Raw genomic sequence first — 25,817 nt, 5'->3', positions numbered from 1 at the left:
CGATGGAAAACTCGCCGCCGTCGTTCTCGCATCCGAGCGGCAGGTTGCTCAGCGGGCGAGTGCGCGGCAGCGCCACGTAGCGCAGCAGCATTGCGCGCACCCACAGCAGCGTGTCCTTGAGCGCGCACACGGCCCTCGGCGGCGTCGGGATGGCGAACGCGGCGCGAAGGCGGTCGTCCATCAGCGAGGCTGCCCGCGCGCCAACGGTCCGATGCAATGCAAACACCAAGTGAAAAAACAAGGTCAGCGCGTCCGTCGCCGTGAATGGAAGTGCGGGCGACCGGCTGCTCACCTGCAAATTGGCGTCCGAGCGTGTGGAGCGAGGCGGGGACGTGGTAGAGGAGCAGGTCGAAGGTGTAGGTGGCCACTTGGGCATTCGATTCGGCAAAGACGGCATGGCGCGCCTCGTAGGCCTCGCTCCAGGCGGCGAGCTCGTCGTACGTCTCTGGAATGTCGCGGATGCCCATGCACCTGCCGACGTGGTAGAGCATGGCAAACAGGGCCTCCTTTTCCAGGCGCGACATGGGGCGCCACTCGTGCCGCTCGAGCCAGGATACCGGTTCGACGACAAACACCGAGAGCGTGTAGAGGAGGTCGTCGTTGGAGATCCTGGCGTTCCAGCGCGAGTGGAGGAAGTTCATGCGGGCCAGGGCGATGGCGGAGCGCGGGTCAGAGATGTCGTCGCCGACGCACTCCCAGCTTTCGGGCGAGTCGGGTCGGTCGTCCTGGCCGTCGAAGTCGAGCGGGGGAAGCGGGTAGGTGAGAAAGGCCTGGATGAGTCCCGCCGTATCGGCGTAGCGGCGCGGGGCATTGTCGGACCTCGACAGCTGTCCCGTCGCGAGGAGCAGGCTCGAGATGGTCGGGATGGCGTACGTCTTGAACAGGCCAAACTCGATCGCCTTGCCGTACAGGTACGGCGCATCGTACATGTTGACCAGCCGCACGATGCGCTGCGCGTCGCGCACGCCCGTGTACGTGTCGATCATGCGCGGCTTGCCCGTCCGCTTGCGCTCCTCGAGCGTGTGGCTGTACTTGCCGCCGTACCGCGCCTCGATGTCGCGCAGCCGGGCGTACCGCACCGCAGAGACGTACAGACAGTGCAGGCCCACGACAAACGCGGCGGCGACGAGGTACGATGTCATTGTGGGCCGGTAGAGGAGGGCGTGCGGTTCGTGGGAGGGCGAGGTAGCGGCGTGTCGCTGGTTATCGTCGCCACAGTGGGGATATGGTGCTGGTGGTGCTGGCCGTGCCGACGGTGGTCGAGATGGAAACCGTCGAGGCTCAGACCGGGGCCAGGCAGTTTCTCTCTTTATACGGCAGCATCTGCTGGCCAGATGCGACAGCCTTGCTTGTCTTGTTTGACAAGGGCCCAGAAGGGCAACGACCACAGCAAGCCGTGACACGGCCCTGTCGCTGTCTCGAGGCGTAGCGAAGCGAGGTGGTCCAAGGGTCTGCGGGGTGGCAGCTGACCCTTGCAGGTGTCGGCCGGAGTCGAGCTTCCGTGAAACAAAGCGACAATGGCCACCTTCCTCCAGCCTCGTCCTGCATGTTTGAGGAGCAAGGACATCAGCCCTATGGACTCACTCACACAGCTCTGCTGCACCATCAGTCCCACAGGACTGATGCAAAGCTCAACAAGAGCCATTTCATGACTGTTCCTCTTGCAGTGCAAGGCCCCTTTGCCATCTTTACAGCCTCTGACTGGTGCTCTGTTGCCTTCATGGATGCATCAAACAACTCTTGCTCCAGCCCCACTCTCACACCTTGTTGCAACACTCATGACTGCCTTTGTTGCAGCCGGCTTGATGGTGTCATCACTTTGGTCCATCAAGCAACAGCCTTGTTCCTCCCTGCCTGATGTCACAGCCCTGGCCAAATCGGGGCTGAGCGGCGCAGGCCAGCGGAGCAGAGGATTCCGGAGCCGAGGTGAATTCTCTCCGCGCCGCCGCGGAGAGGAATCACCAGGCCGCCAGCAATCCTCTGCGCGCCAGGCGGCGTCGGCATGCACCATGCGGCTCCGCAGTTGCTCCTGCTGGCAGGAGGATGCTTCGGATCCGCACCGAGGGCCAAGGGCTAGGCTTTGGGCACGACGGTGGCGTCCCACCTCGGAGCAATGCCTTGGGATGACAATGGAGGACAATAGGACAATAGAGGCCATTCCTGATTGGTCAAGGCAGGGATGCCTCGACGCCGTAGGTAGACAGTATATAGCCTAGTCCTCCTCCCCGTCGGTAGACTGGATGCCCCTCATCCAGCCTAGTCAATACCAGTCCTCACAGCTTGCTTGTCTTCCATCGACGTGAGAGCCCGAGGCTACCGTGTTAGGCGGCTGCCCAACGTGCCCCGCGGGTGCCCGAGTCCCGAGGAAGGGCTGACGGACGGCGGAGCCAAGCGGCAATTGCCGCAGCCGGCCCCTCGGCCACGAGGGGATCCCGAGGGGGCCAGTATAAAGTCCCTAGGTTCCCGAGGAGGCCCCTGATGGTCTCCTCGTCGAATGTACTATATCCTCTTCTCACTGAAGACTGGTGCAGCATCGATATCCCACTCCTCCTCATCCCTGACCTCTCCGTGCAAGCCCACTACCGTCCTCGGCCGCCCGCGGTATCCCAAGACCCCGAGGGCGTAACATACCGTTGCCTAGCAAATACAACGCCTATCGACAGATCACCTCGCCAGCTCACTTCAGTAGTCATCCTTGACCGTGGACGCCTGCCAACGGTGCTCACAGCCGCCCTCGGTATCAACCCGCCGTTCCCGAACCTTGCTCACGCCTCTGATGGGAGCACCAAAGCGATCGCCCTCCAACACGCAGAGACTTCTCCGCCCAACGGATACTCCTCTGCGCCCTCGCCAGGTCAACCGTTACACCTGACACTGCTGTTGCATTTCTACATCAAGGGCCTTCAGATAGAGGACATCATGGCCAGTTGCTAGCCACTTCAGTGCAGAGCTGCAGAGCATGCCAGCCCAATGAGTGAGTGGTTGCAGCAGTGCAATGTGGTGCACATCAGCACCCAGGCCTTGGTGACCATTGGCAAGCTTGAGGGCCTGAGCCCTCATCATGCCATCTGGAAGCACTTTGGAGTGCTCCAGAGCCCACACATCAAGTGCTTTGGCATCACTGGCAGCGGCAGCCTGCTCTTGCTGGATGCATGGGGCAACGGCAGCCAGGAGCGGCCAATCGTGACTGTCGGCAACGGCAGCTTGGAGATTATCGACCGCCTCAGGGGGCTCCTTGGCGGCCAGTACCGCCTTGCTTGCCATCCTGTCGGGTGTTAGGCGGCTGCCCAACACGCCCCCGCGGGCGCCCGAGTCCCGAGGAAGCGCTGGCGGGCGGCGGAGCCGAGCGGCAATTGCCGCAGCCAGCCCCTCGACCACGGAGGGGCTCGAGGGAGCTAGTATGTAGTCCCCCGGCTCCCGCAGAGGCCTCTGATGGTCTCCTCGTCGAATGTACTATATCCTCTTACCCCTAGAGACTGGTACAGCATCGATATCCTTTCTCCTCTTCATCCCTGACCTCTCCGCGCAAGCCCTATACCGTCCTCGGCCGCCCGCGGTATCCCAAGACCCCGAGGGCTTAACATCGGGCCCGATGGCGCCGGTGGCCGCATTAGCGGCTAATGCGGCCTACCATGTCAAGATCTGCAACCTGCAGCGTGCAGTAGTCCTCGCATTAAGACTGCTTCTTGCTACTACGCTCTCAACAAACGGACTTCGACCACTGCATGACGCCACCTGCCACGCACGGCGGCCTCAACTCTCGTCTCCCATCTCTTTGCCCGAGCGAGCTCTCTATGACGGCACCTGCTTGCGGTCTCGTCTCTTGTCTCCCTCAACCTTTCCCGGTACAATACACTGCCTTAGGCCTACCTACGGTTAGCAAGACCCCTAGGGCTTAACACTCCCACCCTACAGCAGGGGCAGGCAAGCATCAGAGGGTCACAGCATCATCCACCAAAGGCTTCATGGTCTTTTGCCTCCTGCAGGCCCAGTGGTTGAAGACATGGAGGCAGTTCAAGCAGCAGCAGTTTGGTGTGCTTGCAGCTTCAAGCCAGTGCTGCTCTGCTCCTGCGTGCACAGGATGATGTCGTGTCATGTAGCAGCATGGGTGAGGACATCAGCGGCTTGACGTCTAGCCTGGGCCCTTTGCCCCGACGTGATGCAAGGCCTGCTGCATTGAGCCTCAACAGGCCGCGGGACGAGTTCAAACCTTGCCCCGCTTCATCAGTCCTTTGAACGCAGAGCACAGTCCTGCTGCAGTCCTTTCGACACTGGTCGCAGTCTTGCAGCAGACCTTTCGAACACGGATCACAGTCTTGCAGCAGTCCTTTCAGAGTCGAGGAGCGTTAACGTTGCACGATCCCTCGCTGCTACGGCTGGACAAAGGCGCGCGCCCACCGTGCGTCCTGGTCCTGCCCTGCCTCGAAGGCGAGGTCGCACCCGGCCGCTACAAAAACAACTGTGCCAGCCCCCAATGTCAGCTCCTCACCCTGCTGCCACCGGAGCCTGACCTCACCCTCGAGGCCGAGCAGGATACTGGGACCCTGTACCGCTCCCTGCTCCTGCTTTCCACCGCGCGGGAGAGACGAGACGACGAGATCAAACTCGTCGATGGGGGGCGAAAAGAGCTTGGCCTCGCCGTCGCCGCCGTCGCGCTTGCACTTCCAGTCGGTGGCGTCGAGCATGCCGAGCGCCTTTCCGGACGTGTAGGTGCACATGTCGATGAGGGTGTCGACGTCGCGCAGCTTGGGCGTGAGGCCGGCGCGGACGACGTTGTCGCTGGCGGCCATGCACTCGAGGATCTCGCCCTCGAGGTAGGCATGCGGCTCGTTGGCCTGGAGGAACATGGCCTGCCCGGCCTCGAGGCGGTTGATGTTGAGGAGAAAGGTGCAGAAGATGCCGATGTCGTGCGGGTACTGCTCGTTGAGCTTGAGCAGCAGCGCCCGCTCCTCTTGCGGTACGCCCGCCGACGACGACGACGAGAAGCGACGCGAGGTGGCGTCGCAGAGCGCCTCGTACGTCGATGCTGGTGCGCGCATCAGGTTCGAGAAGATGGTGCGCAGCATCGACTTGACCGACGCAGACGATGCGTCCGCCTCGGACTGGATCAGATCGTGCAGCTCCTCGAGCTGCGACTGGCCGAGCGAGCAGAGCTGGGCGAACTCGGGCACCGTGTCGATGAAGCCGCCAATCTCGGCGAGCGGGCGGAAGCCGCAGAAGCCGGAAAAGGGCGTCAGGGCGATGGCCATCTCGGGCTTGTGGTTGGGGTCTGCGTGTGGGACGGGGGGCAAGAGGAGGGAGCAGAAGAAGCGGTGAGCATCGACGGCGGCGCGGCGGATCGAGATCCGGGATCGCTTCGAGGACACACACCCTTGTAGACGTCGGGTCTCTGCTGGTGGAGCCGCTTTCCGAGTTTCTTGTCCGGGTGGGCCTGGATCGAGAGGGCCTTTCCGACGCTGAGCACCTTGAAGAGGAAGGGAAGGCAGCCGGGCTCCTCGTCGCTGAACTTGCGCGCGACGGCATCGCCGATGAGGTCCGGGTGGGCCTCGAGGTGCGACGAGAGGGTGGGCGCCTCGTCCGAGCCTGCCGAAGACGACGACGACGACGCTGGCGAGACGAGGCGCGAGGGAAGCGAAGGGTGGGTTCCCATCCATAGCTGCGGGGCGGTGGTGCGAGGCAGCGCGTGGTCAGGACCGCGAGCCCCGGCGATGGGTTGGGTGCAGGATGGCACTGGCGGCGGCACTCACCTCTGCGCATGGCTTGTCGTCGCTGGGCTGGAAGTTGAGCTGGTGCGTAGCTAGGGCATACTGGGCGACGCGCGAGGTGGAACCCTTGATGCCCCAGTCGTAGCACTGGACGCCGGGGACGATCTGGAATACGGGTGCGGTGGAGTATTCGCTGGCCATGTTGCGGGCAGTCGCGGGTGACGAGGTGGAGGCCAAGGCGGAGACGGTGTGTGCTGATGTTGTGGTGGAAGGAAGGGAAGACGACGAGGACGAGGCGATGGGTCGAAGGTGGGCGTCTAGCTTTGCGAGTCTGGCAGAGGGGGGATGGGACATGGTGGGGCAGGGCGAGACAGGACAGGCCAGCGTAGGAGTTTGACGTTATCGATGTACGTATGACCCCTCGGCGAGAGTCGAGAGAGAGCGACGTGGGGAGCGAGGGCGAGAGGGCGAGGGCGGGGGCGAGGAACGGTGACTTCGCCGAGGCCAAGGGTCGGACGAACAGACGATGGAGCGAGAAGAAACGTGGCGGCCGCTGCGATGCGCTGCGCTGCGCTGCTCTGCTGGCTGCCCTTTGTGGAGGCTGAATGGCCGTCGATGGCACCCGGTGAGGACCCTCTGTCTGCCTTGGTTGACCGACCGGTGATCCCCCCTGCTGGCCTGGTCCTCCCTCGCACCCTTGTACGACACCGAACGACTCGGCGAAAACGTCGCACCACTGACCGCCATCGGAGTTTTGTCGTCCCCGAGCGCCGGGTCGCATGCGGCGAGAGGGCTGCCATCCCGATCATCGGCGACAGCTGGACCTTGGACGAGCTTCCCGATGGCCTTCCATTCGGCACCGCGCCGAGTCTCGCCATGCTGAGGTCTTCGCCCTTGCCTGTTTTTCGTTCGTAGATCGCCCCCTCTCTCTCTGATGCGGCAGCCAATCAAGAATATAACGACCTGGAGGCATGTCCACGCCGACACGACCGCCCCAGTCTCTGATCCACTTGCGGTTCTCGTTCGACTGTGCAAGGTCTTGTCGGCGACGCCATCATCCTGGCGGACACAGCAAAAAGAGGACGAGACGCTTGCGAAGCCGTCGTACGCGTAGCTTCGACGAGCGCCGCTGTCGCTGTCCTCGCCACCGGAGTCGGCTCACTCTCAGCAGCCCGTCGAAGCAGCTATCGGATCCGCCCCTGGCGAGCACCGTATCAGAATAATGTCCTTCGACATCGGCCTCCTCCGACGCCGGTCTGTACTGCCTGCCTGCCGTGGTGTCCGTCACGCGACGATACGCAATCGTCCACGGCAACCGCAGGTGCCGTCGCCACTGCACGGACTCGCCCTGCTGCGCTTCCCCACTCCTTTATCGTCGTTCCGTGTGTGAACAGAGACCAGGACCGGCCTGCTATTGCAGCGATAACGTCGCGGTGGCGGGGTACGGCCATCGGTCGAGGCGCCGAAATCGTCGAATTAAAGGCGGCGGACCGGCGCTGAGCACCTCGCTTATCGCTTCTTCTCGCTGTGTGTGTCTGTCGGTCCACAGTCTTCCGGCCGCCCTAGCCTGTGCCGTAAAGGCGCGAGCGGGCGATCCAACGGACCTTGCTTGCTTCCCTTCACCTCGGTCTCACCAGCCGCCGGCGGCATCAGCGGCTCTGCGCGGGGTACCGGTATCCCCGTAGCGGCGGCAGCGGCGGTGCGACGTCGGACCCCTCGGTACCCCTACCTCGACCGCGCGACGGCCGCTGTGCCCTCCTCTGCCTGCTCTCGATGTACACCCACCTTGCTTTTGCTTCGGCTCTCGCCTGTCTCAAGCTTCGGTCAGACCTGCCTACTGTACTGTAGCGTGATGCAGGCCATCCGACAACTTTAGGTCGACGACATCGGACCAAGTCGAGCCGACGACGACCGTTGCCCCAGGCCACTTCAGACCATGCGATCCCGTCGACCCTCCTCGCCCCCGGAGACGCCCGTCTGTGGTCAGCCGATCCCTCCGCACGGTGCAGCCGGTACTGTATGCCGCCTGCTCGTGCCTCGTGGTCGATCTTTGTGCGTCGTCGCCGCACTTAGCGAAGTCGTGTGCGACCTCTGCCCCAGCAGCGGAGCAGCCACAATCGCACGCTCGTGCCATGATCTCGCCCCTCCCCTCGGTCCGACGCTGGTCTGTTCCCATGGAAGCGAGGCCCTGCTGTTCTTCGTACGACGTAGCTAGAGCCTAGTCTACTTTGATGCCCTCATTCCCGTTGCCAGTCATATAAAGAGGCGAGGCGACCCACGCAAGCATCCCGCCACCGAGCTCCCCAACCCTCCCCTAGACCCCCCCCCCCCTTACCCATCCTCGCGCCTACGAGTAACGATGAAGGTGCTGGCCTCGACCCTCCTGCTGGCTTCGGCCGTGCTCGGCGCGTGCGCCCGCGGCGTCGAGCACGTCGGAAAGGCCTCTCTTGCCAACCGATACCGCGACATCCGCGAACGCGCCCTCGAGCACCACGAGCACAACCGCCTCGTCTCCCGCGCCCCGCACCAGACCAAGGCAAAGCACCTAAACAGCAAGACTAAGAGTGCGTGTCCCACGTGTGTGTGTGTGTGTGTGTGTGTGTGTGCCGACGTAGCGGCGACGTGCCCGCGCCTTCGTCCGATACGTCCCGAATCTCGCCGCAGCACCGATATGCTGACCGTTCCATTGCCCCCTGTCGTCGTCCGACCGCGTCGTATCTCGACGCCGTGCAGAGTTCGCCGTCGATGGTGCCAAGCTCCCCCTAGTCCCCTTTGACATTGGCGAGTCGTACGCCGGTCTCATGCCCATCTCGGAGAACAAGGATGAAGAGCGTCAACTGTACTTCTGGTACTTCCCCTCGAGCAACCCCGCCGCCACCGACGAAATCACCATCTGGCTCAACGGCGGACCTGGCTGCTCGTCGCTCGAGGGTATGCTCCAGGAGAACGGTCCCTTCCTCATGCAGTACGTTCTACTATCTCACGACGGTGTCCTACTCCGAATGAATGGCATTCGCACGCATGTGTCACTGACCGTCGACGACCATAATCCTTCGCCCACGATGCGCCCCGCAGATACGGAGCGGGCCCGCACGCCGTGCCGAACCCGTGGTCGTGGCAGAACCTGACGAACATCGTCTTCGTCGAGCAGCCCGTCGGCACCGGCTTCAGCCAGGGCACCCCGAACATCACTTCCGAGGCCGAGCTGGCCGAGCAATTCAAGGGTTTCTACAAGAACTTTGCCAAGACCTTCTCGCTGCAGAACAAGAAGATCTACATCACGGGAGAGTCGTACGCGGGCATGTACGTGCCGCACATTGCGAGCGCGATGCTCGACGAGGAGGACAAGGAGTTCTTCAACGTCGAGGGCACCATGATCTACGACCCGTCGATCAACACCGACGCCATCATGAACGACGTGCCGGCCATGGCGTTCCTCGAGTACTGGAAGCCGCTGTTTGGGCTCAACGACACGTTTGTCGAGGAGCTGCGCCAGATGGACAAGGAGTGCGGCTTCACGGCGTACCTCGAGGAGAACCTCGTCTACCCGCCCAAGGGCAAGCTGCCGGAGCCGCCCAAGAAGTCGGACAAGTGCGACCCGTTCAACAAGATCATCGACGCCGTCATGCTCGTCAACCCATGCTGGGATATCTACCAGATCGCCACCACCTGCCCGCTCCTTTGGGACGTGCTCGGCTTCCCCGGCTCGTTTGGCTACCTCCCCAACGGCGCCACCATCTACTTTGACCGCGACGACGTCAAGCGCGCCATCAACGCGCCCGTCAACTTCAAGTGGGAGGAGTGCTCGTCGGACAACGTCTTCAAGACAAAGTCCGGCCTCGACTCGGACGCCGAGGCGGGCCACTACAGCTCGTTTGACGTGCTCCCCTCGGTCATTGAGCGCAGCAACCGCACCGTCATCGCCCACGGAATGCTCGACTACGTCCTGCTCGTCAACGGCACCCTGCTCTCGGTGCAAAACATGACCTGGAACGGCGCCCAGGGCCTCAGCAAACCCGTCACCGAGGAATTTTTCGTGCCGTACCACGATGATCTTCAAACCGCCACCCTCGCCGGAGCTGGTGTCATGGGAACTTATCGCACCGAACGAGGCCTTTCAGTGATTACAGTAGCAGGCGCGGGCCATATGGTCCCCCAGTATACTCCCAGTGTTGCATACAGGCAGCTCGAGTTCCTCCTGGGACGCATCGACAACCTCGGGAGCAAGGAGCCCTTCACCAAGAGCGACAACGGACTGAAGGCGCTTCCCGAAGGCCCGCAGAAGCGGCTCGTCGTGGGCGACGCGGCCGTCGAGGCGCTGCTCGAGCAGAGGAGCTAGACCGTCACCCCGCCGTGGGTCGAGGACCACTCCATAGATCCAAAGTAGAACTGCTCGTCGGCCGTCGGCCGTCGTTCGGGACGCGTCCCGTATTTTTTTTCTCGGCTTCGGGCCGAACCGGCGCCGCGCGGGTGGAGGCGCGCTACGCCCACGCCCGCGTCTCGGTCCGGCCCTGCATCAGGCCAGATCCCGGCTACGCCGCACGTCATCCCTCCGGCGCCCGACGCCCAGCTGTCACGCCACCCGTCAATCGGGACGGACCGCGCACGCGGCTACGTCCCCAGCGTCCGTGCCTGTGCCTGTGCCTGTGCCTGACCCGCCCGCGCCTGACACGCCCGCGCCTGTGCCCCATCCATGCTGTTGCCTGTCCGTGCCAGTCGGTGCCCATCCACGACTCTCGCTGACCGTACCCATGCCCGTGCCTACGACGCCGCGAGCGTGACGAGATGAGGTGTTTGCCTGGTCAGGATGGGAGCATGGACCCGCTGCCTCTGGCCGAGAGGATGGCTGCCATGGTCTTCTCATCGAAGCCACCAGTCATTCCCGGAGCATAACGGATCGACGCTCTGAGGAACCCATGTCGTTGCTTTTCGACTACCGGACTTGCAGGTGTGACTCTAGCCTAAGTGAAGAGGGGCGACGCTCGTCTTGTTGCAAGAGTCTGGAAGCGATGGCCGAGGCAAAGGTTCTGATCCGTCTAGCACGCCGAGTCCCAGCAGTACTTGAGCCCGCCGCGGATCTCCTGGGGGCGTCCCTTTGTCACCAGCTTGCCTGTTGCGACGATGCGAGGGGGGGAGAAGAAGACGATGCGGAGCTCGTCAGCCATGTTGCCGTCCTCCTGCGGCTCAGCTGGCTCCAACGCCGCGCGGCCAACATCACGGCAGACTCACCTCTCCAGTAGAGCCTCCCCCACGCCTTTCCCTGGCGGCCTCCGTCCTTCAACCTGACCCCCGTGACCTGCCAGTAGCAGAGGTGTCCGCTCTCCTTTTGCGTGCCGACGGGCACCTTTTTCGGCAGGGCCTCCTGGATCGCCTTTCCCTGCTGCGTCTCGGCGAGCCAGTGTTCCCGCAGGTCCTGCTTTGCGGGGATGTCGAGGCCCTTGGCCATCCACCTTCGCTGCCGGACGCGGAAGCCGACTCCGTTGTTGGGTAGCGTCGAGAGGTGCTGGTACAGGTTCTTGTGCGGCGCCTTCTGCCGTGCCACGAGAGACGGGAGCGAGTCGGGCGAGATGTGCGACGTCAATGTGCTCAGCATCTCGTTGTACGTCGACGACGGTGGAGACACCTTGGGGACAGAGGCGGTGCTGAGGGCGCGCGTGGTCGAGGTCGAGGACGACGACGAGGCGACGCCAGAGGCCTGCTTGAGCAGGGTCAGCGTGCGGCGCAACATGGCGAGCGGCGCTGCAGGTGAGGTCTGCGTCGGGCCGAGTCGAGTGATGCGCGAGGCGTTCGGGGGGTCTTGAGAAGATGTGCGAGAAGTGGATTGCAGTTCGGCGTTCGGCGCGCGGCGCGATGGAAGGACGATGGCGGTGCAGCGGCTGCGATGGCTAGGAATGGCGACGTGATGGTGGTTACCAGAAGAAAGCGCCGGCGGCCACTTGCGCACAGCACGAAAATTCCCAGCCCGCGCGAGCCAGGCCAGCTCCGGGCTCGAGCGGTCCGCATCTTTGTCGGCCGGAAGAGGGCGGGCGGGTAGACACGCACACACCCGCCGACCTCCTCGACTCACACACGAGCTCTCGCTGCCCGAGATGGCACCGCATCGAATCGTTCCTTATCATTACATTCCAGAAGGCGTCGTGATGTAGGGAGATGGCGAGGGTCGGCCAGAGTCGGGCCGCCCGCAAGGATACTTAGTAAAACGAGCCGTACGCTCCGCCGCCGCCGTAGTTGCCTCTGGGTGCGGCGCCCCGGCCGGCCGCGCCACCTCCTCGCCCACCACGCGGGGCCGGTCCTCCACCTCTGGGCGCACCGCCATAGGCAGGGTAGGCACCGCCGTAGCCGCCGTAGCTGCCGGCCGCGGGGCCAGTGGGCGGAGCTGCACCGTAGCCGCCGCCGTACCCGCCATAGGGCGCAGCCGGTGCGGCTGGAGGCGGGTAGCCGCCGTAGGCGCCCTGACCGTACGCTCCCCCGCCACGGGATCCATAAGACTGACCGTAGCCGGCCTGTCGGGGCCAGGTCGGAACGTGCAGAGCAGAGAAAGGGTCGTCGTCAGCGGGAGTGCTCATCGGCTGCAGAGCCGGGGCGAGGTCAAAGGCCTGGAAACTCACGTAAGGATCCTGCGCCGCACCGTAGCCGCCGTAGCCTCCTGCCGCTGGGCCGGGCGCAGCAGCAGCCTGACCGTAGCCTCCATAGCCGCCGTACCCACCGCCGCCGTATCCGCCAGCCGCACCTCCGCCTCCGCTGCCGTAGCCGCCGTAGCCACCGTAGCCACCGCCGATGCCGCCGCTGCCAAAGGCCGCTCCACCGCCAGAGCCCTGTCCTCCGTAGCCGCCGTATCCTCCACCATAGCCGCCGTAGCCTCCACCACCGGCCCCCGCTGCTGCGCCGCCGCCACCGTAGCCTCCGTACCCGCCATAGCCTCCACCTGCGGCTCCGGCTCCATGCGACGGCCCGTTGCCAAGGCGCATCGAAGAACCGCCGTACCCGTCGGCGGGGGCGCCTCCGTAGGCACCGCCGTCTCGCCCGTTTGCGAGATGAGGCGGAGGCCCGCGGCCGCCCGATCCGCCACCTCGACCGCCCGGTCCTCCGCCTCGGCCTCGTCCGCGGCCGCGCTGGTTCGGCCCGCCTCGCTTGACCCAGTCAATGTCGCTGTGGGTCAGCACAGGCTTGGGAGGGCGCGCGCCCTTGAGCAGCACGCTGCGGTGCGGCTTGGTCTGCGGCGGAAAGTCGTAGAGCACCGAAATCGAGCGATCGTTGAGGATGTCGTGCAGGTCCTGGCTGGTCAGCGGCGAGTTGAACGTCGAGCCAGGGACGCACACCGGGTCGGGCCGGATGGTGCCCGTGATGCCGCCCGAGAGCTTGGGGTCGAGCTGCACCGGCTCCGTGGAGCCGCCCTTGGCGTAGAGGGCGCAGAAAAAGTCGTACAGCTTCGACTCCTCGCTGACAAAGTATGTATTGTGCCCAAAGGCGTTACGGCGCACCTCGTCCTCGCTGAGGTGCGGGTAGCGGTCCTTGAGCGCGGCCAGCAGCCGGCGCTCGTCGATGAACGGCAGCAGCGCCACGCCCTGCCACACCATCTTTTTGCCATTCATGTCGATCTCAAACTCCTCGGGGTAGTAGTCGATGATCTCCGAGTCCTGCTCCGTCATGAGCGGGCGGAAGGCGTGCGGGATCGAGGCGCGCGAGGCGGCCGGCAGCACGCCCATCAGCTGCTCAAACGGCTTGAACGGCTGTCCGAGCTCAAACTTGATGTCGAGCTTGTCCAGGTCGGTAAAGTCGGCGGCGAAGGGCGAAAAGTGGTAGGGATAGTACCACTGCCACGACGGCACGCCCTGGTAGTAGTAGGCCAGCACCCAGCAGAGGCCCTCGGTGTACGACTTGACAATGTCGCGCCGCGTCTCGACATCGTCGAGGCTGATGTGGAACTTGTCCTTGTAGTACCGCTCGCGGTAGCCGGGCTCCCACAGCTTGACCGAGTCCTCGTAGGTGACGGTGCCGTCGGCGTTGACCTGCAGCTTCTTCGACGTCGTGCTGACGGGGTCGATGTCCTCGTTGTCGTCGTCGTCGTCGTCGCCGAGATCGTCCTCCTCATCCGCGTCGGCATCCGCGTCGGCGTCGGCGTCGGCGTCGGCTTCAGCTTCAGCTTCGGCTTCAGCACTGGCTTCGGCTCCGGTTTGGGCCCCCTTGCCCGCGTCAGCCTCGGGAGCATGACCGTTGCCGGCGGGTGCGTCGTCGTCGGCCTTGCGCTTCTTGCCAGCCGGCGATTCGGTCTGCGTGCCCTCGACGTCATCGGCGGCCGTCGCGGATCCGTTGGCGGGCTGCTCGCCCTCGACGGCGACAGCGACGGCCTCCTGCTCGTCGACCTTGCGCTTCTTGGCCGACGGCTCGTCGCTCGTCGGCTCGGCGGCGGTGGCGCCACCGGCCAGCTCGGCCCGCAGCGCCTCGGCGGCATCCCTGTTGGCCTGCCTGGTGGCGTTGCGGTTGCGGACCACCTCGTTGTTGTCGCCGCCGAGGACGACGAGTTTCTTGCGCGTGTCGTACGACTTGTTGCCGGCGTTGGCCAGCTGCTGCGCCTCCTCTTTGGACATGCCGTTAAAGGCCGGCTTCTCGGCCTCGGCGGCGTTCTTGGCCTTTTTGGCGGCCTGGACCTCGACGTACTCGGTGTCGCCGTGCTTGAAGCCGCCGCCAGCTCCGCCGCGTCCGCCCTTTCCGCCGTTCTTGCGGCGGGCGTCGTCCTCCTCGCGCCGCTTGCGGCTGGCGTCCTGGCGCTCCTCGATCTCCTTGCGCTTGCGGAAGATCTCGTCCTCCTCCTCGGCGAGGCCGGCGAGGATGAGCTGGGCGTGCGCCAGCTCGACAGAGCCGTGCTTGGTCAGGTAGCCGCCCATCTGCGGCAGCGCCTTGCGCCAGATCTTGAGCAGCGTGTCGATGGCGCCTTCGCGCAGCTCGAGCGACGGCAGGTGCGGCAGGAAGTCGTTGCCGACGAAAAAGATGAGGAAGACCCAGTCGTCGATGGCGCGCTCGAGGTCAAAGGCGAAGGGCAGGTCCGAGTAGTTGAGCTCGACGGCCAGGTACTCGCGCAGCACCGAGACGTCGAGGAAGACGAACGGCTTCTTTTCGACGGGCGCGTTGGGGTCGCGCTCGGGCTTCTCGCCCTTGCAGTCGCGCGCAAAGTGGCCCTTTTGGTTGCAGATGCGGCAGACGTCCTTCTGGGCGTCCTGGAATACGTCCTCGCGCAGCACCTTGAAGTGGGGCTCGTGGGTGGCGAGGGCGAGCATGATGAGGTCGGCGTCGAGGCCGTAGATGACGTGCTTGGTGTTGGGGTCGTGCGAGGGCTGGCAGCGCTGCCGGCGGATGTGCTCCATGATCTTGTGCTCGCCCTCTCCGGGCACGCTGGCGTCCGAGATGATGACTTGCAGGTTCTTCCAGCCCGGGTCGCTGTTGAGCTTCTGGGCGACCCAGTAGCGCAGTGAGGCGGCCAGCAGGTCCATAAAGGGCGTACCGGGCGTGATGGCGTTCGAGTCCCATGCCTTTTTGATCTGCATGGCCTCGTCGGTGACGGGCAGGCCCTTGGCCTTCCACTCGGCCAGCGCCGCCTCCTTGTCCTGCATCGCCTCCTTGGCGTCGCGCGCCGAGCGGAAACGGCGCGAGCGCTGCTGGTTCATCTTGGCTCGCGGCGCAACGCCGTCGATGGCCATGATGAGCATCTTGCGCGGCCGGATCATGTTGACCACCCGCTCCGTGTACTTGAACACCTCGATCATCATCTCCTCCTCGGTCTCGGGCGGCGGCCGCCCCTCGGGCCGCGTACATGGATGCACGATGCCGTTCATGTCGAGATATAGGCAGTCGTACTCTTCGCCGTTGGGGTTAGGGCCGGCCATGTTGATGGGCAGCTCCTGCTCAGTGCCATCCTCGCCGGGCACCGTGCGCGGCTGCTCCTCCTGCACCGGGCTGATGATCTTGGGGTACTTGGACGAGAGCCATCGGAAGAGGGCGGGAACACCCATGATGGCAAAGTGGCAGAGTGGCGGAGTGGCGGAGTGGCGAGCTAGGCAATTAGGCAGTGGCAGTAGGGCGTCAGCGGTAGACTGGAGCTACGCAGTAGGTAGGCAGGTTGGCGGTCGTCGGAAGGGTCGGGCGATGTGACTGCGGTCGGACGCGGCGGGCGGCGAGCTCTATGTGCGGTGCGGTGCCGAGAGGACTGTCAACGTCACAGCCGGTCGACGGTCGAAAGGTGTGGTGGCGCTGACACTAGTGTTCGAGGGTTTTCTGGGCCGGCCGGTCTCGACGGAGTGTAGAGCGACGGCGTTGCAGTCGGTACGTCTGTGGACAGGGGGCGAGGGAGGTGGAACGTCTCCCGCTACAAGCCCTTTTCTTGACCTGGGAAGGTCGTCTATCGGAGCAATGAGCTGCCGGGGATGACAGGCTACGCAGCCCGTGGCCCAGACGCGAGGTGGTCGAGGCAGAGATGTCGAGGCACACACAGCCAAGTGGTGCCGCTCGTTGTCGTCGATTCAGAGGCGATGCGGACTGTATCACTCGGAAGGAGACGCGACCGTCGAAGTCGAGAGGATGCGGGATGGAACGGCGGTCAGAGACGGACAGGGACGAGGGGCCTCGATGGGTGGGGTCGATGGAGGTGGGACGCCACGCCCGGCGCGCCAGCGTGTGGCGAAGGAAAAGGAAACTTCGGCTCAGCGCGGCAAAGAGTCGTCTTCCGGGTCAGCATTCTCAGACGAATGCTTTCTTGTATGCAACATTTTCGGGGTTTGACATCAAATGGGGGTTTAGCTCAGTTGGCAGAGCGTTCGCTTAGCATGGCCAATTGTGGTGTATGATCTGCGAAAGGTCGCGTGTTCGACTCATGCAGTCTCCATCCTCAATTCTTTTGTCTTTTTGGCGGCATCAGGTCGGACCCGAACGGCCTGGCCTGGCCTGGAGGCGCCATTGACTTTTTGCTGGCTACGAACGGTGGCACCTGCTCGAGGGGCTCGCCATGCCAAGCTATGGACTCGCGTATGATTAGACCAAGATGGAAGGTGCAGAGAACGTCGTGTAGCGACGCAGTCGCTGAGGGGGAAAAGGGGAAAGGGTACAGAGAGAACCCAGCGGGCGGTCAAAAACGAGAGAAAATTGCCAGCGAAAAGGATGGATGCGCTGCGAGGCGGCCGAGCACCAAAAAGAATCGCAAAAGAAGAGGATGGAGACTGCATGAGTCGAACACGCGACCTTTCGCAGATCATACACCACAATTGGCCATGCTAAGCGAACGCTCTGCCAACTGAGCTAAACCCCCATTTGATGTCAAACCCCGAAAATGTTGCGTACATATTCTATAGAACATCAACAACGACAACGCAGGGGCCCCCTTTCCGAGGGGGTCGACCCTTGTGCCGCTGTCGGCACTCCACTTTGGTGCGCCACCACGACCTGGCTTGCTCTTTCGATCCATCTACCTTCGCCGCCGCCTTCGCACACACCATCGCGAGAACCTCTCAACGTCCGCCCCTCGCCATCGGCTCCCACCACTTCCACACGCGCCCGCTGCAAAGATGTCGGCCATGCGACCCGTCGTGGGGACACCCCTCGGTACGTACCCCGCCTCTGTCTCCCTCATCCTCGTCGTGCCTCGCCTTGCCTTTCATCACCTCTAACACCACCCTCCTTCCTCCTTCTATCTAACATCTGAACTTGGACGGGGTGGGGCAGCGTCATGCTGTACGGTGATCTCGGTGTTCGGAGCGGTGATCCTGTCGATTTTCGGGTGGGGCTTTTCGCACAACTGGCCCGCGCTCATGGGCTCGACCGAGGATCCCGAGGACGGCAGCGCCGTCGGCAACGTGTGCTACGTCGCGGCGCTCGTCTACCTCGGCCTCATCGCCTTCTGCACATGCCAGGTCGGCGTCAACAAGCGGTACGCTAGGATCAGCCTCTAGATCCGCGTCGCTCCGTCGGGTGAGTCCGCAGGCGTCGAGTCCGCCCATCACCCGGATGTCGTCCGCTCAGGCTCCCTTCTTACCCCCTTCTCCCTCCCTTCCCCTCTTTCCTGCGCCGGGTATGCGAGCAGGAATCGGCCTGTATCTCCTCGAACCGGGCATCATACCCGCTCCTCGTGCATGACCTGCCCGACCTTGTCCACGCAATCGTTTCACACGCGCCTCGTACCATCCTCGTGCCTTTCCTCGGCCCTCGTCTGTCTGTGCACGTCGGGCTCGGTCGCACAGCAGGGTCAAGAAAGCTTGCGAGGTCAAAGAGGCATGCAGAGCAACTGCGAGATGGGTCTACAGAGGCAGGGAGATGCAAGGGTCTAGGACGGGCGGTTGCAGTCGATGTCGGGACGGGCGTGACGACGGAGGGAAAACTTCGGAGCGAGGCATCTGGGAAAGCGAGTGGGGGCTTATCTAGGCAAGGTAGGCGGCCAGCATCTGGACGACGGCCAGATGCCAGGGCAGCTCCGACCAGGGACGCGGGATCTGGTGCCGGGAGCGGGTGACAATCTCGAGGTCGTGGAAGCTCTGCGTGACGTCGCGCAGCCGCTGATCCAGGCTAGGACCTGGGTCGTCGACGGCATCCTTGCCCACGCCGCCCGCGCCGAAAGACGACGCTGGCTGTTCCCGGTCCCGGTCTGGATTCGAGGTCGAGCGGCTGCGGTAGACCTGCAGCAGATGTACGCATTGGACGGTCGGAAGGGCGTTGGCAGCCGCTTGATCATCCTGCTCGTCGTCGGCGTCAGATGCTCCGCCATCCCACATTGGCAGGCCAAAAGGCCCTCTGCGGGAACAGTGGACGAGCAGGGAGGTCCGCAGCGCTAGCATCTCGCCGTGCCGGTGCCCGCGTTCACCGCGGCCTGCGTTCACCATGAGGCGCGGACGCGGGTAGACGGCGTAGCAGAGCGACGACACATCGTGCAGGACGCCCTGCTGCTGCTGCTGCGAGGTCGCGTTCGCGACGGCGGCGCCGGACCACTTGGTGCTCGGAGGCGGCGCCGTCGCTGTCGGCACGAGAATGGGCGCCGAATCGGCATCGAGGCAGGCGATCGTCACGTCCTTGATGTGGGCGTCCGTGCCGCCGAGGCCCTCGGCCGTCGCGCGTCCCTGCTCGGCGAGGTCGGACCACGCGCGCGCCTCTTCGACGCTCATCCCGCCGGATCGGCAGATGACGATCCGCCAAGCGACGTTGGCCCGTCGAGCCCGCTGCAGGGCGTAGCGCCACACCGCCGAGAGCGCAGCCTTGAGGTCCGCCGAGGACTCCTTGCACACGCGCACGTCGTGTGCTTGAGCGCGCTCGTCGATGCTCGAGAGGAAGACGAGCCCAGCGGCGCCAGCGCCCTGTTCGCGGTAGGCTTCGCCGGCGTCCGCCGGCAGTTGCCCATCGGCCCTCGCAGCGGCGCCATCGCAAAACGCCGATGCGGGCGGCCGGAGGTCGTAGGCGATATGGAGCAAGAGGCCATCCTCGAGCATGCTCAGCGAGGGCTGCAGCCACTGCTGCTCGAAGCGGCCAAGACGGGGAATGCGGTCGCCGCCGCGCTCGACGCCGGTCGGGACGATCGAGAATGACGGATACTGGACCAGCGCCGCGTGTAGCGTGGCCTGCTCTGGATGCAGCAGCTTTGGCACTCGACGCTGGACCACTCTCTGCAGCTGGTCGTAGAGCGAAAAGACAAAGGCACGCATGCCATCGCCAACCCTGCCTAGTCCGACGCAGCCGCTCTCAGAGATCGTTTCTGGCGAGACGGGCCGGACGATGAAGCGACCCGACGCCTCGCCGACGAGGTCCTGCAGCATCGAGCGCAGCTCGTGGTCCAGCCGGACCAGGCCGCGGAAGCCCGAGCGCCGGCACGCTTCCGAGTCGGCGCCCTGGACGGCGTACAGGACGACGTGCTTGCCCTGTTTGAGGTGCGACTGCACCCGACCTGCAATCGACCCGATCGTGTCGAGCCAGGTCTCGCGGGGCAGCGCGTCCAGGCAGCTGGCGAGCCCGACGTCGAGCCCGTCGCCTAGCGTCAGCAGCGCCTCGGCAGCGGCGGTGTGCGAGCCCAGTCCAAAGGCCTCAAAGGCGCGGCTGACCTGCTCGAGCCAGGCGTGCACCTGCTCCTGCCCCTCGTGCGATCTGGGCAGCTGCAGCACCTTGACGACGCAGTCCTTTCGTCCACCGACCGCCTCGAGGTTAAGCTTGTCCCAGAATGGCAGCGACGTCGGCGCCATCTGCAGGACGGAGCCCTGCGCGCCGACTGCGATCCTCGCTGGATCCAGAGGCCGGATAGACGGAGCGACGGCGGCATCGTGGGCGGCGCCGGTCGCAGGGACAGACTCCTTGGCGTCGCCATCGCCGAGCTCATGTGGGACGATCGAGGACGTGTTCCTGCCGAGCAGAGCCTGCAGCCGAGGGCCAGCCGGAAGATGGCGATCATCGACCTGTCTGCCTCCGTCGGCGTCACCGGTCGCTGTTACGACGAGGGACGCAAAGGTAGCCAGAAGGTCGAGCACGTCGCTCGAAGCGATTGCGGGGCGTGGCCGAAGGAGACCACCCGAGAAAGTGGCCTCTCTTGACTTCCGGTCGTGGCCATCAGCGCAAATGGACCGGAAGGACGGATTCTCGACGAGCCAGGTGGCCAAGGTGGTCAGCCACCCGGCGGACAGGCGGCGCCAGCTTGAGACCTTTTCCACAACGACTCCGTGGCTCGCGCGATCGAGTCCTTCCCGTGTTGAGCATACCCCGAAGTGGCCGGGTCGATGCAGGTCGTTACAGGCCGAGACGCGCTGCAGGAGCTGCAGATGATGGGCATCCCGCTGCGGTGCCGTTGCATCCTCGTCCGTGCCGCTGCTGCTATCGTCGTCGTCGTCTTCCTCTTCATCGTCGTCATCGTCATCATCCGAGCTCGAGTTGCTCTCGCTCTGGTGAGCTGCACGATACGCCCTCTCGTCGAAGGCGCCCCTGTCCGCAACCTGTCCGGCGCCCTCTCGATCGCGGCGGGCACCGGATACAAATGGCATCTTGAAACGGCTGATGCGAAGCTGGCGGATCTCCTCCCTCGAGCGCATCTGCTTCGAGCCGTCTGCCAGGTGTGCGGGGCCCGAGGCGATCCGCTTGGATGGTGATGAGGACGACATTGGGTCGTCCACCCATGCAGAAGCCTGTTGGTCGCGAGAAGTGGGCGCATGCGCGGTGCCAGCAGCAGACACGCTCGAGGAGACGCTTCTGTGGGTGCTGATGCGGGGCCTCTCCGTCGTCGGCCTCCCACCGCTGCTGCTGCCGCCGCCGCTGGTAAGCCAGGTGCCGAACTTGCCCAGTTGACCATACTTGTGCGAGAGGTCCGGCGGATACTGGCCGCCTCGCTGCAGGTTGAGGCGACGCCGCTGCTCCCTCTGCTGGGCAAGGGGAAGGAAGGCGATCGGAACCAGAGGGGGCGCCTTGGACACGTGCTCGAACTCTGCGGCGGTCCCATGTACGCTTTGCGGATTGGCCGGGGGCGATGCGTACTCGAACGGCGCTCGAGGCGGGTCCTGGTACGTCGGCCGATCGGAGAGCGCGCCGAGCGCCGCGTTGCCGTCGCGGTAGAGGTGGTGCACACCCGATGCGCCTTCCACTGCGATGACAGATGGATGCAGCTCCTCGTTGGGCGAGAAGGGCGTCCGCGGCGTCTTGGCCATGTTGGTGCCGAACGCTGGGGAGCTCGACGTCAGCGAGCACGGCGTGAAGCCCGGCAGTGATGGGATATCGGTAACGGAGCCCATGCTCGAGCCGTCTCTCGGCGTGTCGTGTGCAACCGCAGGCTCGTGGTGCGTCCGGACGATGTCGATGGCGGTGGATGGGGCCGCCGCCGCCGGTGCTGCGGTCGAAGGCGGCGGAGGGGGAGGGAGGCCTTGCTCATTCGAGACCGGCAGAGCAGCACTGTGATGCTTATCGGTCGCATCTTGGCCATCGTTTCGTTCGACCGACAGGGTCGACGGGTGCAGCGGCAGAGACGCCTCATGTCTGTCCACCCCCAAGGGCGCGCGCATCACTGCCGCGCTCGTGCCTTGAGCCTCTGGTAGCAGCGACAACGAGCCCGGTGACGGGTCGTTTGGTGGGTGGGCGACCTGCGAGGCGGGCGCTTCGCGCGCAGAGACGGGTGGCGGCGCGGACGCTTCTGGTGGCGCTGGTGGCGCCAGAAACGCCTCAAGACTGCCGCTGTCAAGGTTGTCGAGGCCGCTGATGTCCATATCGATGAGGCCGGTCGGATCCGATGCAAGCTCGGCCTCCTCGCCCGATGCCGTCTCGTGGACCTCGCGCAGTGCGTCCACGGTTGGCGGGAAACTGGCCTCGATCTCTTTGAAGCCTGACCCGAGGTCAAAGGCGCCCTCGTCGAAGAAGGAGAAGTCATCCTCGGTCACCAGGCCGAAGCTGTCGAACATGTCGCCCTCACCCGCCGGGCGCCTCTGGCCCTGTGCTTCCCCTTCGAGAGCGGCGACAGCTTCCATGCTCTGTCGGCGCGACGTGCCGACGTGGCTCCCCGGGTTCGACTGCCCGGCTCCCGCAAACATCGACCACTGAAACGGCGAGGGTCCTGCCGAGCCGCTGACGTGAGGCGGCCCCTTCGAGGCCGGAAGATCGAGCGCCATATCGTATGCCTGAGGCGTCCTCGTCCCCGCGGGTCTGGGACCCGTTGCGCTTTCGATCGTCGAGCTGTTTGAGGAGGTTTGGCGGATCGGATGGTCAGACCGCGGACGTTGCGAAGAGGTCGTAGGATCAGCGGCCATCTCCATTGAAGTTTGCTCGGCACCCGCCTTGACGAGCGGCTTCGGGTCATCGCCGCTGCTGTCGTCGAGGACGGCATCTTCGGGGATGGCCTCGTCTGCGACGACGAGGGCCGGCGAGGCCGTTGATAACGCCGTGTCTGGCAGCAGAGTTTCGCTGGTCTCAGGAAGGTTGTCTTCGTCGATGCCGTTGAATTCGAGGTCCGTTTGGGGCTCGCGGGGCATCGGGGCTGCGCTGAGGGCTTGGAGCATCTCGAGCGTGATGCGGGAGACCTCGTGTACGGGCATCGAAGGGCCAAAAGCACGCCTACGTCCGGGTTGCCCGCTCGGCCCACGACCGTCTGGACCTGAATCCACGTCGGCCGCTGAGGGCTGGCCAACGAGGCATAGCGGCGCTGGCCAGAGAAAGGTCGCGTCGTCAGGAACGGCACCAGATTGAGCTGCTTGTCGATCCCCTCCGGCAGCTGGCGTCGCGTGAGGCGCGCAGACGACCCAGTCAGGCTGGAAGACCGCCGAACGGTCGACACCGCTCGCTTTCAGTGCGTCAAAGAGCGATTCCGCGGCCATGGCCAGACCGCAGCGGCCCACCGCATCCGCTCCGTCGGCGCGCGTGGATATCCCAGCCGACTCGTGGCCGAAGGGCAATTTGATCCGCTGCCGCAGCGTGCTTGAACGGCCGCTTGGGAGCAGTACGACGTGCGTGTGGCCTGCGCCGTCGTCCGTAGGCCGCAAGGGCCGGAGCTGTCTCCTGGCCGGGTGCATCTCGATGACCAAGTCAGATGCGGCGGTATACGCTTTGAAGCGCAAAAGGAGCGAGCCAGCGTCGTGCTGATCGCTGACATCCGAGGCGGTCGTCACGTTGCTGTCGTCAAAGCCGAACTGAACGCGCCTGCCCAGGCACGCAGGCGATGGCAGCATGACCACATCGTCGCCGAGCCTGATTGCGCGTCTTCGTCGAGGTCCAAGATCTGCGACGGGATTGATGGACGGGCCGAGAGCACCTGCGTACCCGTTGGAACTCGGCTTCGCCTTGTCGCGAGCGGCGAGACCTTCCCGGCATACTTTCGCCGGCTCAGCGATCCGTGTCGAGGCAGAGGGCTGCCGGTGCCTGGCGGTGGCCGGCGCGCCTTGAGGCGCCTTTGTCGGCGATGGCGAGGCCACCAGGTCGCTTTGGACCGAGTCATCTAAATTTTGCCGCTCCTCTTCTGCTGCCCGGGCATCGGCGCCCGCACCTTCGTCTGCATCTGAGGGATGGCCGACTCCGAGGTCGGCGGCGCGGTCGCCCTCGTCGTCCTGGTCCGCGCCGTGGTCGATCTCGTCAGACCTCTGCAGGACGAATAGGTCGGCCAGCTTGTCCTCGAGGGCATGCAGCAGCATGCGATGGGCCCGGCCCGTATTGACTTCAGGCAAGAGCGAAGAGGCCTCGGGCGTGGCTGGCTGGTCTGAAGCGTTACGGCTCTCTTTCTGCGGTGTGCGGTAGGCGCTAGCGAGCGGGTATGTTCCACTTTCCGCAGCAGTCAGGGCTGTTGACGGGATGGCGTCGGCGACATGTGCGGCGTCAGCAAACGACTCGGCGCCGTGGTCGAAGGCCGACAGGTGGTGAGCGCGCGTCTCGCTCGGCAACCGACTCACCTTCGAGGCTTGCGGAAACTTGGCGCTTGAGGTCGTCGTCCCCCTCGATGAAGGACATCGAACCATTCCCTGGAAGTGGATTGTGCAAAGAGACGCTCGGAACCACGCTGGCAGGATTCACTCCGTGGCTCCTGAGAGCCCTGGGCTCCGGATCCACGTTGGCCATCAGCTCCAACGTTGGACCAGAGGGGTGATTGCTGTGGGTCGACGTGGATGCCGCCGCCGTTGGCAGCCCTACGTCGTACAGCCACAGAGAGGCTTCGCCGGTGCAAGAAGAGGAAGCATGTTGGACAAATTCGTGCGGGTCCGCTGTGCAGGCTGATGGCTGGTCGCCAGTGCCCGAGTGGCCATCGCAGCTCCGTTCGACGGCGTAGAGCGTGCCGGAGAGCAGCTCGTCAGACGCTGCAGGCGTCGATGCGCCCTCCGAGCCATCCTCAGACGGGCGAAACCGCTGCTGCTGACGTCTTCTGCGACGCTGTTGGTCCAGGCTCGCCCGCCTTTCTTGTGCCGCTAGCCGGCTCAACGCGGCCAGGGCGTGGCTCCACGCCGCCTCGGCATCGTCACTAGGTTCATGTCGGACCCTGCAGTCTTCGGAGATGCTGAATGCAGGAGGCAGAGGAAGCGGAGGAGGCCGTGTGCCGGCGGGAGCCTGACTGGCATCGGAAGTTCCGGCGCCAGAGGCTTGCGGCTGCGCCCTTTGTTTGCCCTTGTAGAAGCGACGCCAGCTCACGACCGCGCCTTCCGGCAGCGGCAGGCAGCTGATGGAGGCCGGCGTCGCTCCGTCGACGAGCACGCCGTACGGAACCTGCCTGGCTCGGTTCTGGTTGGTGCTGTGGTGCGGCGTGCCACGCAGCCCTGCAGCGGAGCCGGCGTGAGAGCCGGTCGGCAAGCTTCCGAGCGGCTTGTTGAGCGGGTTGGACGATGCGGCGGCGGTGCCACCCACACCGCTAGCGAACCCGGGCCGCCGCGAGCCCGAAGGACTGCCCCGAAGCTGAGGCTGCGAACTGGCCGCAGCCCACATATCGGCACAGAGACGGCCTGCAACGCCGAAAGCGTTTCAGAGCCGGCTCGCGATCCGATGGCGAGGGCGGGGCGTGCCGGGGGCGTCCGAGCGCCAGCCAGTTGGGCCGGACGATGTCGCAAGTTGAGCGGGTCGGGTAGGGATGCGATGTTCTGGCAGTCTAGAAGTGGACGGAAGAGCGAAAGGGGTGCGGAGCCATCCTGAACGAGGAGCGAGGAGCGAGGATCGAGGCCGGGAGCGAGCTCCGCTGTGGGGTCGACAGAGCAGCTCGACGTTTGGCGGAGCGACGACAGAGCTCGAGCAGCGGCGACGGGCGGGAATGACGCCGACAAGAGTCGGGGTCGGAGGGTGCCGCAGCGAGCGTGCTGCAGTGCCTTTAAAGCAGGGGCGGAATCAGCGGCGGTAGGTCTAGAGCAGAGCGAAGCTCAAGGTCGGTGGCGCGGCTGGATCGAGCCAGCCAACACAGGCTTTGCCGGCAAGGTGATGGTGCAGGTCGAGCCGGAGAGAAACACCCAGGAAGTGATGGCAAAGGGCGGATCAGAGCGAATCCAGTCGGTCGAGGCCAGGCGGAGGCAAACGCTCCGTCGCCGATCCTTCAGGCGTTCGTTGTCCTGAGTCCTTGGGCGAGGCGAGGGGTTCGCGAGGAGACGGACAGCAGAGGGCGATGCAGTGGCGAGGCGGTGCGTGAAGGAGGAAGCGGTGGACGGCCACAAAGAAGGGTAC

At 64.7% G+C, this 25,817-nt stretch overlaps 7 protein-coding genes across 7 annotated transcripts in view; 2 read left to right on the top strand and 5 right to left on the bottom strand.

The window, feature by feature from the left end:
- PFL1_06672 (uncharacterized protein) overlaps nucleotides 1-1,142 on the bottom strand; it is a gene marked incomplete at both ends in the record, with an annotated part of 1,654 nt that extends 512 nt beyond the window's left edge. The window contains 2 exons of the mRNA XM_007884218.1: nucleotides 101-189; nucleotides 293-1,142. Of these exons, the coding sequence (XP_007882409.1) occupies nucleotides 101-189; nucleotides 293-1,142 (939 nt within the window). The remainder of the gene's footprint in view (nucleotides 1-100; nucleotides 190-292) is intronic.
- A 3,228-nt stretch (nucleotides 1,143-4,370) lies between these two features.
- PFL1_06671 (uncharacterized protein) lies at nucleotides 4,371-6,059 on the bottom strand (the record flags this gene model as incomplete). Its single annotated transcript, XM_007884217.1, has 3 exons — nucleotides 4,371-5,269; nucleotides 5,371-5,656; nucleotides 5,748-6,059. 3 exons carry the CDS (start codon nucleotides 6,057-6,059, stop codon nucleotides 4,371-4,373), a joined length of 1,497 nt encoding a protein of 498 aa, XP_007882408.1.
- A 2,005-nt stretch (nucleotides 6,060-8,064) lies between these two features.
- On the top strand, nucleotides 8,065-10,044 carry PFL1_06670 (uncharacterized protein; the record flags this gene model as incomplete). The annotated part of the gene is made up of 3 exons (XM_007884216.1): nucleotides 8,065-8,269; nucleotides 8,439-8,670; nucleotides 8,781-10,044. 3 exons carry the CDS (start codon nucleotides 8,065-8,067, stop codon nucleotides 10,042-10,044), a joined length of 1,701 nt encoding a protein of 566 aa, XP_007882407.1.
- A 697-nt stretch (nucleotides 10,045-10,741) lies between these two features.
- On the bottom strand, nucleotides 10,742-11,433 carry PFL1_06669 (uncharacterized protein; the record flags this gene model as incomplete). The annotated part of the gene is made up of 2 exons (XM_007884215.1): nucleotides 10,742-10,815; nucleotides 10,935-11,433. The coding sequence occupies 2 exons, from the start codon at nucleotides 11,431-11,433 to the stop codon at nucleotides 10,742-10,744; spliced, it is 573 nt and encodes a 190-aa protein (XP_007882406.1).
- A 463-nt stretch (nucleotides 11,434-11,896) lies between these two features.
- PFL1_06668 (uncharacterized protein) lies at nucleotides 11,897-15,712 on the bottom strand (the record flags this gene model as incomplete). The annotated part of the gene is made up of 2 exons (XM_007884214.1): nucleotides 11,897-12,208; nucleotides 12,314-15,712. 2 exons carry the CDS (start codon nucleotides 15,710-15,712, stop codon nucleotides 11,897-11,899), a joined length of 3,711 nt encoding a protein of 1,236 aa, XP_007882405.1.
- A 1,545-nt stretch (nucleotides 15,713-17,257) lies between these two features.
- Nucleotides 17,258-17,641, top strand: PFL1_06667 (uncharacterized protein; the record flags this gene model as incomplete). The annotated part of the gene is made up of 2 exons (XM_007884213.1): nucleotides 17,258-17,294; nucleotides 17,415-17,641. The coding sequence occupies 2 exons, from the start codon at nucleotides 17,258-17,260 to the stop codon at nucleotides 17,639-17,641; spliced, it is 264 nt and encodes an 87-aa protein (XP_007882404.1).
- Nucleotides 17,642-18,106: 465 nt separating this feature from the next.
- Nucleotides 18,107-25,094, bottom strand: PFL1_06666 (uncharacterized protein; the record flags this gene model as incomplete). Its single annotated transcript, XM_007884212.1, has 6 exons — nucleotides 18,107-20,080; nucleotides 20,420-22,714; nucleotides 22,753-22,905; nucleotides 23,030-23,330; nucleotides 23,451-23,964; nucleotides 24,074-25,094. 6 exons carry the CDS (start codon nucleotides 25,092-25,094, stop codon nucleotides 18,107-18,109), a joined length of 6,258 nt encoding a protein of 2,085 aa, XP_007882403.1.
- Between the last annotated feature and the right edge of the window lie 723 nt (nucleotides 25,095-25,817).

The sequence above is a fragment of the Pseudozyma flocculosa genome (genome assembly GCF_000417875.1).
Source record: "Pseudozyma flocculosa PF-1 unplaced genomic scaffold scaffold00028, whole genome shotgun sequence".
NCBI lineage: Eukaryota > Fungi > Basidiomycota > Ustilaginomycetes > Ustilaginales > Ustilaginaceae > Pseudozyma > Pseudozyma flocculosa.
This window is presented reverse-complemented; position numbering and strand designations above follow the sequence as displayed.